At 41.7% G+C, this 18,022-nt stretch overlaps 2 protein-coding genes across 5 annotated transcripts in view; both read left to right on the top strand.

Moving 5' to 3' along the window:
* Positions 1–3,754, top strand: part of cavin1a (caveolae associated protein 1a) — a 23,746-nt gene extending 19,992 nt beyond the window's left edge. The window contains exon 2 of the mRNA XM_076264976.1: positions 1,835–3,754. Within this exon, the coding sequence (XP_076121091.1) occupies positions 1,835–2,599 (765 nt within the window). The 3' untranslated portion in view covers positions 2,600–3,754. The remainder of the gene's footprint in view (positions 1–1,834) is intronic.
* A 4,809-nt stretch (positions 3,755–8,563) lies between these two features.
* stat3 (signal transducer and activator of transcription 3 (acute-phase response factor)) overlaps positions 8,564–18,022 on the top strand; it is a 35,116-nt gene continuing 25,657 nt past the window's right edge. For 3 of the 4 annotated variants that reach the window (XM_076264973.1, XM_076264970.1, XM_076264974.1), the window contains exons 1-2: positions 8,564–8,798; positions 15,532–15,671. In XM_076264973.1, coding sequence (XP_076121088.1) covers positions 15,544–15,671 — 128 coding nt within the window. In that variant the 5' untranslated portion in view covers positions 8,564–8,798; positions 15,532–15,543. The remainder of the gene's footprint in view (positions 8,799–15,531; positions 15,672–18,022) is intronic. The other variant, XM_076264972.1, reaches the window with a different exon arrangement.

The following is an 18,022-nucleotide window of genomic DNA, read 5'->3' as shown; positions in this document are numbered from 1 at the left end:
TGGGCACCTTGAGCAGACCACCTGAGCGGGAAGGGGTGTAGCTCTCCAAGAGGTCGGTGATATAATTGGGAGCAAGGTTATGCAAGGCCTTATATGTCAATAGTAGGATCTTAAACTGGACTCTCTGGGTAACTGGTAACCAGTGTAGCTGCAACAGTACAGGTGTTATATGGCTTGTGGACTTTGGTCTTTTCTCCCACGCCGTTGTGCACCGAGGGAGGGGTGCGCTTTTCTCCCTCGAGATACTTTCTCCTCCGATAATAAACATGTACTCGTAACGAAAGGCAATTGAAAATGTAGCAGAGTAAAGAGTGGATTACTTGCTTAAAAATGTAGCCCTACTTGAGTGAGAGTTGAAATACAGTTTTGAAAAAGGAATATGGAAAGTTGCCATTCTTTTTTACTCATTTGCGTTACTTGTACATACTGTACTGTCTTGCTGGAGGTCTCTACCTCCTAACTGAATGACCACACGATGAAGAGGATTATGTTGAGGGGCACAAATTCAGATGTATCAGACTATTCAGAAATAATCTTAACTATTTTCTCTGATGTGGCCTCCCTAACTGCGTGATGAAGCTAGAAGAAAGATTCCAAAATCATGCATTCATTTATTTCAATTTCATTTTAGCCTATGTGTCAGCCACATTTAATTTTATTAGCCTATGTGTCAGCCACATTTCTGCCACCCCTGAGGATGCCAGACGACACCCGGGTTGAGAAACACTGTACTAGATAAATAAACTGGTAGATCCAGAGCCGTATAGATATGGCTCTTGGTAGACCTATGTGTCATCAGCAATGTGTGCAGTTCAGGTTCACGAGTTCAAGGGAACGTCAGGCTGCAGGTATAAATCTGATCACTAGAGGTGGCTATCTACCAGTAATCTTGCTCTCTTTCTCTCTCTCTTTCTCTGTTTCACACACATACACAAACACACACACACACTCGTATTTCATATGCATTGTTTCTTTGCTGCAAAGGTATGATCTTCTCCGTCTCAGTTTCAATTTCAATTTCTGTCTCCTGACAATGTCAATCAGGCCAACATTTCCTGACAATAAAATGAGTAAATGTCCCTTTAACTTGCTAATGACTATAATTTACCATTCACTACTGTCTGGACTAATAATCAGTCCATTTTAATTGAGCTGTTTCTCTGGGTGGGAAATTGATTCAGTTGGTGACAGTTTTCCTTTTCATCTCATAAAGCCACCAGAAGCCACAGTGATTGACATACCAAACATAACATTTGTTAGATGACTTCACTTTAGCAGAACCTACAGAAACCTGTTGGATATGAGGAAATGGGGTATTGTAACATGAGCTCTTGGGGACTTTTTTCAGGCCAGCTGCTCTTAAATTAGGCTACCTGAAAGTTTGTGAAGATGGAACCATGAATGTATGTATATGATTGGCCCTGGAATATTTCCTTGGACACAGGGGGGTCTTGGGGGCAAAAGGTTGAAAATCACTGATATACTGTATACCACTACTAATAATATCCTACTGAACAGCCACGCTGGTGACTAGTCAGCCGAAAAGAGCCTGTGTGAAATTTTGACTATGGGCTCTGCAAATTGCTTTGAGACCATCTATTGTTAACACCGAGTTTCAGGGCAGACAGTTATTTCGCACAGTACACAATGTTTGGCAGTAGACACCTATGATCATTCGGCATACCAGAAGGTAGCATGAAATGCTAACTGTGTTTTCATAGCCGTGGATGAATGGATTCATGCGTGACGCAAAATTGTCCAAACCATACGCAATCAATACTAATCAAAGTCTCTCTTTCTCTCTATTTCCCTTCTACTCTCTGTGTTTCTACAGGAGAAGCCACCTCCTGAGAAGAAGCCAGCAGCAAAAGCGGAGAAAGTGGCAGTGAAACAGCCAGTAATGGAAGAAGGAGAGGGGGTTGAGGGCGATGGAGCAGGAGGAGATGAGGAGGTGGAGATTGAGGAGATCATTGAGGAGTCGCGCGCCGAGCGCATCAAGCGCAGTGGCCTGCAGCGTATGGAGAACATCAAGAAGACCTTCAGCAAGGAGAACATGGAGAAGCAGAAACAGAAGACCCGGGAAAACCTGGAGAAGACCCGGCAGCGGACGCGGGAGAACCTGGAGAAGACCCGGCAGCGGACCCGTGAGAACCTCGATAAGACCAAGCAGAACCTGGAGCAGAAGATGGGCAAGCTGGGCACGGAGCGCAAGGAGAAGCTGCGCATATCGCGCGACAAGCTGAAGAAGTCCCTCCACCTGGAGCGCAGTGGTGGTGGCGGCGGGGGGCACCCACGCCCCAAGTCCACCACCTACCGCGTGCCCCCCTTCACCTTCCACGTCAAGAAGATCCGCGAGGGCCAGGTGGAGCTGGAGAAGGTGGAGGTGGAGCAGGAGGAGGAGGAGGAGGAGGCCAAGCCTGTGGTCTTCAAGGGTGGCCTGGTAGAGGTGGACGAAGAAGAGGCCCTGGAGGTTGAGGTGGAGGAAGGGGTGCTGGTGAGTTTGGACAGCCCAGAGATGGAGGCCGTGCTCGAGGTGGCGGATTCCTCAAAGCTGGTCTTGGTGGATACAGATCTTCCAAACCAGAAAAAGGGGAAATAAGGCGTTTATAAAGGCTATACAGGGCCATTGAGCTTGTGGAGGAAATAAGCAACAAGCATGTGTGTGTATGTTTCTGAGGTCTACATAGGGAAGAAGATGATAAGAGGAAAGATGGTTTGATGAGAGAATGGATGAACTAACAAGTATTATGGCAAAGAAGGCATGGGGAAGACGATGGACTCGTACACCGTTGCCAAAAATTGTGTTGTTTGTCTTCTTTAACTCTGTCATTGGTTTTCACTTTTCTTTTTAATCAGAATCTGAACTGCAGTATGATGAACCAAGGCTGCCATAGACACACAAGACTCTATGTTTGGTTTTCGAATTCAGAGCTTAACCTTTTCCCTTAATTAATTAGCTGCCTTTTTAAAGGATATAGAGTCTATTTTGAGTGTCATTCTGAGAGTGGTTTGTTAATGGAGTGTGGATGTCAACAGCATTGAGTGTGGAAGTCTGTTGTGAAGTGAGAGGCGAGGATGGGAGTTTCACAGTTTGTGTTACCGTAACACAGGAAGCTATCAAGAGGAGTGAGACTGCAGGGGTTTCTCCAGTCTGATTACGTATCTTCAGAGCTCTGATGCCAAATAGCTTGTCTCAATCCCAACATTGGATGATTGTGCTCATTCTAACCATGCTGATATTCATAACCATAATCTTAAACTAATTTCCTTCCTCTCTCCCATGCTTTTAGCCTTCTATCCCTCACCTAAGCCTCACTGTGAAATACAAATATACCCTGTGTTGGAGATCAAAGTCAAAAGAGAACTGGTGGTGTAATATCATGTTTCAAAACAGGCAGGATAGTGTTTAGATGTGTGTGAAAATAAGGATAAACTTGAAAACGAGGGTTATGTGTTTGAGAATCGATGCTTTATGTACAGTCATGTAAAATTGATTTGGTGTTCAATCTATGGCAGATAAAATGGACTAAATTAAATTATCAGTTTGTATGATCAGAGCATAAGCTTGGCTGGAATCTGATGGTGGAGTACATATTATTCTGTTTTAGACGAAGGTCACCATCCATAATCATTTTTGTGACTGAGTGTGTATGTTTTATAAAGTCAACACTGAACTCATAACTAAATGTAAAAAATGTTTATAAAACCGAGATCACTGTAACAGATCATTAAATGACTACCAGTGTGTAAAATCTTGTCACCTCCTCCTCTTTTGTATTGTGACATTTACTCATTTATCAGAATGGATTTGTATTGCTGGAACATAACAACTGTGGATCTGTGGAACCTCTACAGAAGCTATTTTCAGCATATTGATTTTTGGACGCATTAGCCAAATAGATTTTTTAAAGAGGAACTCTACCTGCTTACATGAGATCTTGATGTTGTATGATGGTAGGCCTACGTCTTAGAATGATTAAAGGCCCATCTGTATCATTATGTTATGTTATGTTATGTTATGCTAGAGTCTACACGTGCACAACATGACGCAGTAAAACCATAACTAAACTCACATATATACTATGTAGCTCACCACTGGAAGTTCCAGATTGCAGTACAGTGTATTGCTGAGTAAAAATGAAAGCGTTCATTGGTTCAATGGGTGGGTGGGGTAAGGTGCGCTCGCTGCAGCACAACCCATCAGTAAGTAATAGAGGCTGTAAATATCACACCACGTGTCTGTTATTGATCATGCAAGCACCAACCAATGCCACTGCAGGAATAAATCATATGTTGCCTCATAGAGGAAAGGCGAGAGGCAGAGAGGAGAGCTGGAAAAGAAAAAGAAAAAGGGGGAAGAGAGACAGAGTGAGTGAAAGAGTGAGAAAGGAATACCACAAAGAGAAACATCATGTAGAGAAGGGGAGATGACAGAGAAAATCGAGAGAGAGCGCGTGTGTGTGTGTGTGTGGGGGGGGGGGGGTAAAGGGGAATGATGAATAACAAATGATACACCAGGACATATAAAGAAGCATGCAGAGTCATGCTGTGGGGATTGATTTGATTCCAATGTGCCCTCTCTGGGACCTCAATTTACTTGGACTGTATCTGCAGACCTACCCATCAAAATGTCTGCATTTAAAAGTAGCCATACAATCAGTCTTGACAGAGGAGAATGGGGAACAGGGAAGGTACATACTGGTGGAATGTGAAAGCAGTTCAATATCAGACTCAGGCAGAAAGAAGGAGTGTAATAAGAAAGGATTTCTTCAAGGATGATCAAAGTCAGAGGCAAAGAAAATATAATACATAGTGCAAGCATAAAACTGGAGAAATATATGCGATTAATCATTGTTTATGATTTTAAAAAAAAGATGGAGACTGGGGCTATTGCAAACACTGGTGCCCATTTAGCATCCTTTGTCCTGTAAGCTTTCCTGCTGATCACGGATCAAAGCCAGTTTCCCAAGGGTGTACACAGCCATGGGACGGCATGCTGTATTTCATGATTGTTGAATGCCCTCGGTCTAGTGTGCTGTACTGAAGGTTAAGGTCTCTGATGTGGGGATCTCTTTTTCTCTTTTTTTCTCTCCTCTCTCTCATAGTATCACTTCTTTATGTCTTTTTAGATTATGTAAAAAGTATGATCGCATAAACAGATTGAGATTGCAAAAAAAAAATCTATAGTGTGTGCAAGAATGCACACTGTGTGGGGGTGTATATATATATATATACACACACATCTATTATAGACAGAATTCCAGCCGAGATCATTTTTAATCAGGGCAGCAGTTTTCAGAAAACATTATGTGCTTACATAATTGCAAAATGGTTCTCCAATGTTAGACTTTTAAAATTATATTAGATTAGTAAACAGAATGTGCCTTTGCAACATTGGATGAATGGTTGCTGATAATGGGCAATGTAGAAATATGCATTAAAGATCAGCCATTTCTTTTAACAACAGTTGTGAACCCTTTTGCAATTATGTAAGCACAATGTAATCTGAAAACTGCTGCCCTGCTTAAAAAAAACAATGCAAATGACCTCAGCTGGTATTCTGTCTATAATGGAGAGGAATGGAAATTTGAAAGTGTCTCCAACCCTTTGACTGGTAGTGACGTACTGGCACACACACACACACACACATATATATATACATGTATATATGTGTGTGTGTGTGTGTGTGTGTGTGTGTGTGTGTGTGTGTGTGTCTCTCTCTCTCCCTCTCTCTCTTTCTCTCTCTCTGTGTGTGTGTGTTTTGTATTTTCATTTCAGCTGTATGGGATTTACACTGACTGTCACAGGCTGAGGATCCTAACTCAAATCCTGCAGGGAAAAGAAACATATCTTTTCTCAGGAGGAAAAGATGAATTGGGTAGAAGACTGAAGACAGTGATCCATACTACTGTATGGAACATCAGAACTCAGAGCAGTGGACATTGCATCTGTCAAAAAAATGCCAATTAAAAATGTTCTTCCTCTTCCTTTCTCTCTTCCATTTTCTTTTCTGTGTTTTTAATATACAAACTCACATTCCAAAGGCATGTTCTCTCATCTTTGTCTCTCTGTTCTTGAAGTGTCCTCCCTCTACTACTGTACATAACACTGTTAGCTAGCCAGGGCCAACATCTAATTAAATAGAGTGCACTTCCTGGTATCAGAGGACAAGGGAATGGGTGGGGGTGTGGTGTGGCGTGGCATGGGGATGGGGTGGCTCCTCCTGTTAATATAAAGATGGTCAGTGTAGGGATATACAGAACATACTCAATCAAAGACAGATGCTTAGTCTTCACTTTGAGATGATGTGGCATACACGTAAACACAAAACAGTATGCAGATCTCCAAACATACAGACTCCTCCTAAGAAATGCATTCCACATAGACTTCATGTCCATACACACACACACACACACACACACACACACACACACACACACACACACACACACACACACACACACACACACACACACACACACACATTTAGCCTGGATTTCACTCAACTCTCCTCCATGCCATACAAGTCCCCTGGGGGAAAGCTGCAGCTCTCAGAGGAAACAGACATGGGAGGAGGTCAAGGGGCCTAATGACATTGATCCTCCTAAACATACAATGCTCTGCTAATGCTCCCTTTTTTACACCACACATTACAATACACTTGTTGTCATATTCATGTGCTGAAACAGATTTTGTTTTGAATTTTGTATTCTTTTGTATTTGGCTGACCATATATGTGCTGCTAAAAAGAGGACCCCCCCCCAACCATAATTACAAAGTAGTGACCGTAAAACTGATTAAAACATCTGCATGTGCTTTACTGTTTCACACTGATACCAACTGTTGAGTCTGTGGCTTTCAAGTAAGCAGGAACACACATTTGAATGGCAATTTTGGCAGATAAGGGGCTTTAGTCAACTTAATACGTGGTGAAAGAGGGTTAATATCAACTGTGGAATTGTACTCATAGACAACACAATTTGTTTATGTACAGAAAAAATCCTGGTCAACCTCAATGAGCAATAATACAATTTTATATTTGAAGACAATTAACTGAGAATCTTTAGGCCCTGCTTAAATTACTATATTGTCCTATAATTAAAAGTACTTGAGAACCTGGAAGATGGCATACCAGTAAGTATTCATAGATGTTTAGCATGACTATCTGATGACCAAATGTTTAAGTGCATTGCCGTTGACAAATGGGAAATGCCAGTCCAAGCAAGTGTGTGTGGGAAATAGGATTTTGCATTCATCATTGCTCTTTCTCCACAGTATGTTATATCAGCATCAGTGTTTTTGAATGTGTACATGTGTACTGTGATTACTTGTACTGCATGCAGATAGATAGATAGATAGATAGATAGATAGATAGATATATAGATAGATAGATAGATAGATAGATAGAATATATTGGTGCTGGTTAGACTGCTTTTGCAGTTGGCCCTCTGCCTTGGTAGCAATGTTCCAGAGGCAGACCCAATGGAACCACCAATATATGCAGTAACAATGGCCGGATAGAAGATGCCCATGCATGGCAACTATTCTAGAACTGAATGATTAAACTGAATTGAATTCATCAACAATGAAAGTAAAACTTATAAACACACATCCATACAGCTAAGATTAACGGAAATGTGTGAAGTCACTCAAGCATCCCCAAAAAAGGAACTACAGAGGCAGCTTGGTTTAGAGATAGTATAGGCTACTGCAGACATGGGTAGCCTACTGACATGTTGGAGGTGCTTTAGAAATGTTCTGTTATTGTGCCTGTGAAAAAAAACTTGAAAATTGTGCTTCACATTTTCAGGCAGCCTATCTGAAAGCATACCTACACCTAGCCTACCTACGAAATCGAGGAAATTTCATGACCTATTCTTAGAGATTGCTGAGAGATTTCCCATGTCATGACCACAAACTGAACATTGGCTGCTCTCTCAGCAACATAAGTTGTGGGCTTCAAGGAAAGTTTTTTTATTTTTTTATCATAAGTTGAGTAAGGTAGCCTACTGATTTTTCATATTAGTGGATGTTTTGATAGCTTATTATTGCGATTTTTATTGTCTTATTTGGTTTTTCAATTAAAATGAAAATCTACTTAGCTACACTTAAACAAATCGATGGATGGATAAAGTATATAAACAAATTGACCTCTACAATAAAACAGTGCGTATTTTGCTGACATTCTTGCCATTTAAAAGTTATCTTACAAAAGGCTCAAGGGGTTACAAAGGGCTGAACTCAATAGCCTACTGTCTGCTATCACTGTATTACAGTCCTGATGACGTAGACTCTGCCAGTAATTCAGATGACTTCAAGTACGGCTGTTCCGTGAACTTACACACCCTCCCGCCGCTACACAGCCGAGTTCTATTGGCTTCTTTTGGTTTACAGAGGGAGGTTGACTGAACGGAAAAGCCACATAGGGGTTGGGAGAAAACATGGGCGCTGACAACCCTGCTTGTTTTCAAGACCCGCCCCTAGTGGCAGCACAATTCAACAATTGGAGGAAATTCTGTTATCGTTTCCTAGTGCATGGAGGAAATGTCAGTCAAGTGTAGGCCCCTACCGTGGCTGGCGAGACGGCACTTGCGCTGGGTGTCAGAGACTAGCCTACGTCGTTATTGAAAAAGTACTCATGAGCTGGGGAAAGAGTCGTCAGTAAAGGCTTATAGAACAATCCATCTGCGTTTTGTGTTGCTGGGAGAAAACACCTTTTTCGTCCATTCAACGGCTGCGGTGTCGTGCTGTCGACTAAACAGGCTACTTAATTGCGTCAGAAAAGAGACCAGGGAACGGTAAGTGTGAAGTTGCTACAATGTCGCTAGTCAGTGAATAGGCTACATGACTTCAGGAATTTAATAAATTCCATGTATTGAATTGGTCGGCTAGTCACGAGAGCCACACTTCTGATGTGTTATCCAGAAGTTACTTTTAACGTTTAACAGAGTTGCGGCGTTGGAGGTGTCTTCATGGAAGTTATTGCAACTTTGTAGCCTGACTTATGACGCTGCCGAGGGTCTTGATTGCAACAACATTCAGGGTTTATTTGTTTACAATGTCTCTGGTAAAAAAAAGTAGCTTAGACCACATTTTCATGAAGGCGGCTAGCTTTTCTTCTGAGACCTCGGACAGCATCCAATCTCTGATGGGTTTCCCCATATGCGGGACGTGACAGAGGGCTTCAACTACATTGACCAAATGAAAGTAGGCTTACATCTAGCCTACAGTGTTATGTAAATCAACACAGTAGCTTAACGGTCGCCATGAAATAGGCTACTTAAATGATGGAAAACAATAAGGGTGGAGTATAGCCTACACCTCGGCAGTAGTCACTTAAGTAGGCTATAGGCTATTAACTCATGCAAAAATATGTTGTTTGTGTTCCAGCCTACCATGATGCATCTACTTAGCCTAGGCTGCTAATTAATCAAAACTAAAAGGACAGTTCTCACACAGACCTGTATGTCTACCACCCTCGTCAGATGGCACGTGTTGTAGGCTAGGCTATCCCACAGGCATCTTTCCCACCTTTTTGAAGCGTTGTGAGCATTTGGGTGAAAACAGAGTTTCTCTCTATGGTTCTTCCATTCTTACCAACTGGGGATGTCCCCCGAGCTGTTACGTCATCGCTTCCAATATTGGGACAGGGGATGTGTTGGCAGGTGTTCATCCATTCCAGGCTTAGGTTAGCCTTTATATATATATATATATATATATATATATATATATATATATATATATATATATATATATATAATTATATATATAATATATAATTATATATATATATATATATATATATATATATATATAATTATATATATAATATATATATATAATTATATATCAGTGATGGCCAAAAGTATTGGCACCCATGCTAAAGTTGACTGTAAAGAGGAATATAAAATCATATTTTGGAAATTGATCTTAATGCCTTAAGTGAAAAATTAGGAAATATCTAACTAAGGACTAAGGAAATATCTAAGGACACCATTATTCTTAGTGAATGAATAATGTATCATAAATAAATAAATGTTCTTCCTTAAAATACAGGGGTCATAAGTATTCCCACCCCTATGTTAAATTCCCATAGAGACAGGCAGATTTTTATTTTTAAAGGCCAGTTATTTCATGGATCCAGAATACTGTGCATCCTGATAAAGTTACCTTGGCCTTTGGAATTAAAATGGCCCCACATCATCACATACCCTTCACCATACCTAGAGATTGGCATGGGTTATATGTTATTTCAGTTAGCCTATTAGCTGGTTTGATGCTCATTGAGCTCAATGCAAATCAAACCAGCTAATAGGCTAACTGAAATAACACCCATGCCAATCTCTCTATTTTAATTCCAAAAAAAAAAAAAATTTATTCCAAAAAAATAGAATATCATGGAAAAGTCCATTGCCCTGTGTAGACAAGAGATGAAAGACTCAGGAAACCATTGCCGTTGTTTTGACTTAATTAGCTGAATAGAGATCATCTCAGGTCGACAGTTCCGTATAATACATTTTTTATTTAGTTAATATTTTGGGATTCTAGATTTTTGATTTCCTCTAGCTGTAAACCGTCATCGAAAACCAATTTAAATTCAATTAAATTTGATTAAAACAAAAAAGGCTTGAAATATTTCACTTTATGTGTATAAGCGTAAAACAAACTTATAAGCGTATAAACAAAACTGTATTTCGTTGTCTCTGTACTTGTACTCTGCACAGTGACAAATAAGTTGAATCTAATCTAAGGTTTTAAAATCAATTAAGGGAACAAAAATGAACTTGTCCATGATATGCAATATTTTTAGATGCACCTGTATCTGTTCTGGTTCATTAAAGTCTTCCATTCAGGCAACTTCAAGGGAACAGGAAATAGAAATCGCAGGTTTATGGGAAAAGAGACACACCTCTGGCCTTTGAGACCAGCTGATAGAATTTTGGCTACCTGTCTAATGCGGGGCACCTGTTGGCACAGACTTGTTTTGGCATGCTGGAATTTGCAATATGTTACTATATGTTAGACACAGGAGGACACAATTACATTATTTTTTATTATAGTGAATTTATTGTTTGAAATGTTGTATTGCTTAATTTGCTATGTCTGTTTAGAGGACAGCTACCTCATATAATAGGTTAAAGTGAGCGCAAGTGGGCTTCCACTTTGAATTTCCTGTTCTGGCCAAGTTAAAGGAGAATTCCTTCTTTGCATAGTTCTCCGTTTCTTGAGGTCACTGAGTAGTTTCAATTAAAAAAAAACAACCTACCTAAACTTGCTGCAGCTAGGCCTACCAGCTAGAACAACCAGGTACAGTGCTATACTCGGGGGCGGGGGCATTTTTAAAATCATTTAGTTTTCATACTGACAGACAGTACTCAGCCAAATCAAGTCATGTTTATTTATATAGTGCATTTCATACACAGAGGTCGTTCAGTGTGCTTTACATAACCAGTGACCTTGAGAAACAGAGATCTATATGAAAAATTGTCTTGAGTTTTCTTTTAACGTCTATAGATTACAAGCCTCCCCACTAGGAGTACTGTTATGCACATCGTTCAACCATCAACTCTGATAAAGCCATTAACAAGAATATGTGTTGCCCCACTAAACTAGAAACAGAATAACCTTTTCAATAGAGAAGGGAAAAGAGTATAGGATGGCATACATTTTCCACAGGAAGGCATTCTCAGGTAGAAATCATAAGCAACACATGTTTTGTCATATATTTTTACTCTTTACCGATGTTTTCATTGCTCCTGTGACATAAAAGATAGACAAGACAAGACAATGTCATAGATATAATTCATTATACAAGTGTTACAACACATGGGTGGACTTTGTGGTTTGGCCTGAGATTCAATGCAGATCCACAAATCCAAAACCCATCACATGGTGAAATCACAAATCCTTGATTTCTGCTTCGTTTCAACCCTCTGTGATTCTGATACCATCCTAGCAACAGGATACCATCGTCACAAAATCCTGGATGTTGCTAGGATGATATCATAATCATAATTTGGTGAAATTGTACAATGTGATGGGTTTTCCCAGATCCCATCACAAATGGGTATAAAAACAAGTTTATAATTCCCTCAATGTCCAAATCTAGGGCCATATAGAAAATCAATTAGCATGCCATACAAATTTTAATGGTTCAGTCATACTGAGAACATGTTTGTCTTCCGTCCTACAGTTTGGGCTGGCTATGAAAAATACTTTTCAAAATGCACAGAACGAATGTGTGAATGCCCAAACATTTTGATTTGAAGATACATATTTTACAGGTCTTGGTTTGGGAACCATTTGTGACCCATATCTGATTTGATATGAAATTACTCCCTAAGAACTGTTGACCAAGAATATGTAGGGAACAATAGTTCCATGAAGACTCAAAGCTTTTGCCTTGTACAGTAACTCTTCATAATCCTTATTAGCACAACATTTCATACAATCTCCAAACACAAGAACATAACGACTACTTCTCCCTTGACCATACAAAATCATATGGCAGGGCCCAAAGTGCTTGGAACAATAAGGCCTAGCCTTTCACTGTTTCATAGCAAGCCGTTTCCCTGCATTGATTGGTCAACCAGCCAAATGTGGCTGCTGGGAGTCGTGCCATGGTGTTAATTGGTGCCTCCACATAGGGAGGCAGTCTCCGGTTGAATCCTATTCTGGCCTATGTGGTGAGCGCTTGCATCCCCAGAGAACAGGCTGTCTGTGACTGTTCATTTGGGGCCTACATGGAGCACTGAGATTATGGCGATAAAAGGCCCTGTCAAAAAAGGCGATGAACTTGAGATGAAAAGCATGTGTGCTAAATTCACTCTCGACAGTTGTAATGATAACCAAAGATTATGGACATTATCTTGCCTAATATTTGATTTGGCCAATGGGTGTCAGAGATTGAACTAATTTACGTGGTACAGTAATAGCACACTGCCTGACACTTCCTTTTAAGGGGGAGGAAAGCCAAGAGCTAAGTGTTTTTGTTGGCAGACTCAGTCAGTAGCTCTGGACAAGCCCAGTGGCTGACCCTTCATCCCTGGACCTCCATTGTCTCAGATGACACTGATGTACAGTATATGGATTCCCTGATTTGGGTCGAGTCCCCCATGACATCAGGTTGCAGGTTTATTGACGGGTGAAATTGGTGAACCTCAACCTGCTAGTAGAGCAGGAAGAGGAAGTCTACGTCGCTGAGTGCGATTTACGGGATTGATCAGCTGTGAGAGTGACTCGGCAGGTTTTAGCTCACTCGTGGGATGCCTTTTCTAGGGGAGAAGGCAAGCCTGCCTCTTTCTCCTCTGGAGAATAGATTCCACTAGAAGCGTTTCTGTTTGATGACCAGTTTGGCAGGCAGACAATGAGTTGAAAAGTGGCCCAGGAAAACTGGGTCATATCTTGTAACCTATGTGTGTGTTTGTTGATGGAAGTCCTGTTTACCTTTGAACAAGTAAACCATGGTGCACACTTGCAAATTCACTTTTCCACAATCACACCAACTAAAACACCTTCTCACCTCAGTGTCTGCCGCCCCAGAATGCATTGTGGTTGTGGTTGGCACTGTGAAGAAGACTCAACCAGGCCCTACTGTGGAACAGTCGAAACCGTGAGAAATATCTACAGGAAGATTTGCCAAATAAAATGACAGAGCCAAGGCCATAAATAAATGAGCCGTTTTGCTGTCAACCCAGCATCCATTTGGCAGGTCTTGGCTTTAAGTGGGTATCAACTGGAGGCTTACTGGATATGGCATCCTGTCCAGGTTGCTCATACTGGAACATTGTGTTCCTGTGTAAACTGAATGGGGTGGCCAGATGCTAGTTGGCCCTTGTTATTATAATGTCCTCAGGGGATAAATGTTCATGAAGAAGCCTCCTTTCATTATCAGTGCTGTGCTTTCATATTGCAGAAGCTTAATTGGGGTGCGGTGTCAGGTGGGGGATGGGGGGTGTTTGGTTTCGTCCTGAAATGAGGTTTGAGATGTCTGTGGTTATATAACGACTCTTGTGCTTTCATCTGGAGGAAGAGGAAGTCCAAGTGAAACTCTCACTGTTGCAGAGAAAAAATGTGTGTTTAATGTGTTTAAGTCAGCATTTAATGTCTAACTATTCATAGAAATCAACAATTAAAGGAACACACTAACATTTGGTGAAAAAAGCTACCGTTTACCCCATAGTTAGGTAAGCGGATACATACCCTTCTCTTCACTATGCATGTAATAACCTAGTCTGACACTGTTAGCCTAGCTTAGCATAATTCACTGGAAGTGGGTTGCACCAGTTGGCCTATATCTCCCTTTTAGCTATAGGTTAGCTATAGCTAACTTGTATAACCCACATCCAGTTAATTATGTGAAGTCGGGCTAATCGTGTAAGACTGTGTTTGTGCACACACAGAGAACAGAAAGGTATGTATCCTCTCACCTGACTGGGTAGATGGCCAATAAGCTAATTTCCCCAAACATTGGCGTTCCTTTAAATAATGGGTGCTGTTAGTTGTAATATTCGTCACAATATTTACATGTTTTGCCCACAGACTGTATTTATAAGGGTTTTGCCTGAGAACACCCGTAGTAAAAATGGACATTGTGCAGATGTTTTCAGATGTAAGGACTGAAGACAAGGTCTTATGCATTGTTCTCAGTGACGTCAGAATTCCAGTTGGCTCCCACTGCTGAGCACAGAATTGAGCCACCTCACATTAGCCAGACTGTGTTCATAATATTAAGCCTTGTGAGAAGAAGAAAAACTCTAACCACCTCCAGATCTGGTTTCATATGTCGGTGAGGGGGTGTGAGACCTTCATGTCCAAAGTCTGTATAATTTGTGACAATACTGCTGACTGACTACCTCACTGATTGGGCAATTATAAACCCGCTAGTCAGACAGCACTATTTTATGGCTAGGCGTGTACAGAAGTGGATTTATTCATCCGTCCATTAAGCACATCCAACCAGTGTATGAATACCCCACTGTGTTTGTTTGTTTTGGTGTGTTTCTGTGTGAGAGGGTGCGTGTAATTTAGCAGTATGTGGGGGTTTCCTGTGGCTAGTGTTGGGGGAGGGGGAGCCCCACACAGGGGGGGCTATGCTCCAGCGTCACCACTAGGGCATGCAGGAAGTGAGAGGCAGCAGGACACAGACAGACAGACAGACACGGCACGCAGACAAACACAGCCGTCAGTGGAGTCTAGGCTGGGACGACACTTGGTCAACCACCAGAAAGGGGCGTTGTGTGTCTGATTCACTGTTTCCCGGAAAAGACCAGCACTAAGACACAACTGATGCTTATCTCTCGCCGGCAGGGGCAATATAAGTTGTCTATGTTCAAAGCTGTGGCATTGTCATGTCATTTGTATTCACTGTTGCTCTCTGTCTCCCTCTTCCCTTACTCCTCCACCCTCTCTTGTTCTCTCTCATTTTGGTGCTTGTCTCTTGGTTCTCTCTCTCTCTCTCTCTCTCTCTCTCTCTCTCTTTCACTCTCTTTCACTCTCACCATCCCTCCATCCCTCTCTGGTCCGGGTCAGGAGTAGGTCACCATGGCCCAGTGGAATCAGTTGCAGCAGCTGGAGACGCGCTACCTGGAGCAGCTCTACCACCTGTACAGTGACAGCTTCCCCATGGAGCTGCGCCAGTTCCTCGCCCCCTGGATCGAGAGCCAGGACTGGTGGGTACCCGCTCAGCTGGGCAGGCCAGTGCCACCTGCACTGCACGCATACTTATAGCAGACGTGAAGCTTATAGCAGACGTGAAGCTTATAGCAGACGTGAAGCTTATAGCAGACGTGATGCTTATAGCAGACGTGAAGCTTATAGCAGACGTGAAGCTTATAGCAGACGTGAAGCTTATAGCAGACGTGAAGCTTATAGCAGACGTGATGCTTATAGACCCTTTCATCAATAAAAACAAAAACAATGCTTGAACGTTCTATTTGGGCCCCAATCTACTTCCTCTACATTAAGATAACATATGGAATGTTAAAAAGGAAGTCTTGTGGGGCCAACTATGATGCTGATAATGGAACTCTCTTGAAAGGGTCCATAGCAGACGTGAAGCTTTTACCTTTCCAGCGCTACTGCAGCTGAGTGTTTGAGAATATTTCTTCACTGTCTGGTTTAATGAATTGAACATTTCTGTAGTGTGCACTGTGCAGTTTCACATAATCTACCATTTGGCAAAATGACAAAGCTGCATAAATAGATCGGATCAGATGATGTGGACAGCAGTCAATAATAACATGTTACATGTAATCTGCAACTAATACTTCCAGGCTGATTTGATCATGTACAGAACAAGTTTGACTGGCATGTGGGTTGTTAACATGAAGTGTTAATGAAAATTAGCTTGGCCAAGGCGGTCCTCTTTGGTCTCTAAAGCTTTAATGCTGGCCCCATGCTGGACCTATGTGTATTTACAATTCTTTGCGCTGACTATGCGAGATGAGATGGTCTGTTGTGAGAGTTAAGCAGCTGATGGCCCCTGATATTCTTTAATAGCCTCTGCAGGAAGAGGAGCTGTGGAAACCGCAGTGCTCAGCCCCTGTTTCACTGAAATTCAGTCACAGTTCTGAAGAAATGCCTCTTAAAGAACCATAAGCCCTCCTGGGCTTCACACACACAACCTCAGTTTCCTTTGACTGACTGTCTTTCTCGTTCCCCCCCCCCCTCTCTCTCTCTCTCTCTCTCTCTCTCTCTCTCTCTCTCTCTCTCTCTCTCTCTCTCTCTCTCTCTCTCTCTCTCTCTCTCTCTCTCTCTCTCTCTCTCTCTCTCTCTCTCTCTCTCTCTCTCTCTCTCTCTTACTCACACACACATACACACGCTCACACAGAGAGACTCTTTCTCTATCACACACACACAGACAGATAAAGCTCACCGTAGAATTTCTGCGGAAGATTTACCTGCACGGGTTTGAACAGAAGTGTATTGTAGTGGGTGGTTTGGTATGTTTAACTAAATGGGATTTCCCCTGAATATGATGGTGGCCCTCTCTCTGAACTTTGCCATGGACCTAATCTTCTAAGATTTGAGGCTCTTTCTTTGTCCAAAACTGAATATTTGTAGTAATTTCCAGTTATTTGCAGCTATGCAACACATTTTTCTGGATCCTCCTAGGCATGTACTGCAATCAATGTGGTGAGAACTTTTACTGCTTTGTTTAATTTAGATTGATATAGTTTCATTCAGTCTTGGAATAGCAACCAACGAACTTCAAAACCAATCCAAAAATATACAGAGAGCAGTTTGGTAGCACATAATCAACATTTACAAGACTAAATTAACTAACAAGGGAGATGATGAGCCTAAACATTCTTTGGCTCTGACCCGAGATATACAGTAGTGGAGCAGTGCTAGCTAGCTATGTACCCACCCTTATGCATTACAGGTGTACACTTAACTTAAAGTGTAGGTTCAGTGTAAGTTGACCCATAGCCCTGTTGTATAAGCTCACCACATGCAGCCTATCGGAAAAAGAATGAGGCAATTTGGGACAATGTAGGCCAGGTTATGGACAAGCAGCTTAAAGCAGACCCATGGGGGCATCAAAACTGAAACTGAAAGTAACTCCCCACTGCCCTATGGGTCTGCTTTAAGCTGCCTGTCCATAACTTGGCCTATGTTGTCCCAAATTGTCTCATTCTTGTTCCTATGGGGCGCATGTGATGAGCTTGAACAACAGGACTATGGGTCAATTTACACTGAACCTACATTTTAACTTAGTATGAAGGTACGGGACTCGGTAAAGGCCACTTGTTAGAGGAGCCCTCAGAACTGAAAGTATAACTCCAGAGTAAAAACAACCTAGGGTCTATTTACAGTACCTTACAACTTCAAACTTTTGATTGAGAGCAAAATTACATTAATTGGTGGCGTTTTGAGCAAGACCGTTTATTCAAATCAGTGCTGCACAGATGTTTGTATGAAAGTGTGAAAGATTCAGCCACATCTGCGCAGCGCTGCAAGATCGCCACCAATTAACGTAATTTTGCTCTCAATCAAAAGTTGTTAAACTACCGTAAAT

The sequence above is a fragment of the Alosa pseudoharengus genome, unplaced genomic scaffold, assembly GCF_046254945.1.
Source record: "Alosa pseudoharengus isolate Yale_2024_CS ecotype anadromous, Long Island Sound unplaced genomic scaffold, YU_APseudo_1.1 YU_APseudo_1.1_scf_4, whole genome shotgun sequence".
NCBI classification, from domain to species: domain Eukaryota; kingdom Metazoa; phylum Chordata; class Actinopteri; order Clupeiformes; family Clupeidae; genus Alosa; species Alosa pseudoharengus.
This window is presented reverse-complemented; position numbering and strand designations above follow the sequence as displayed.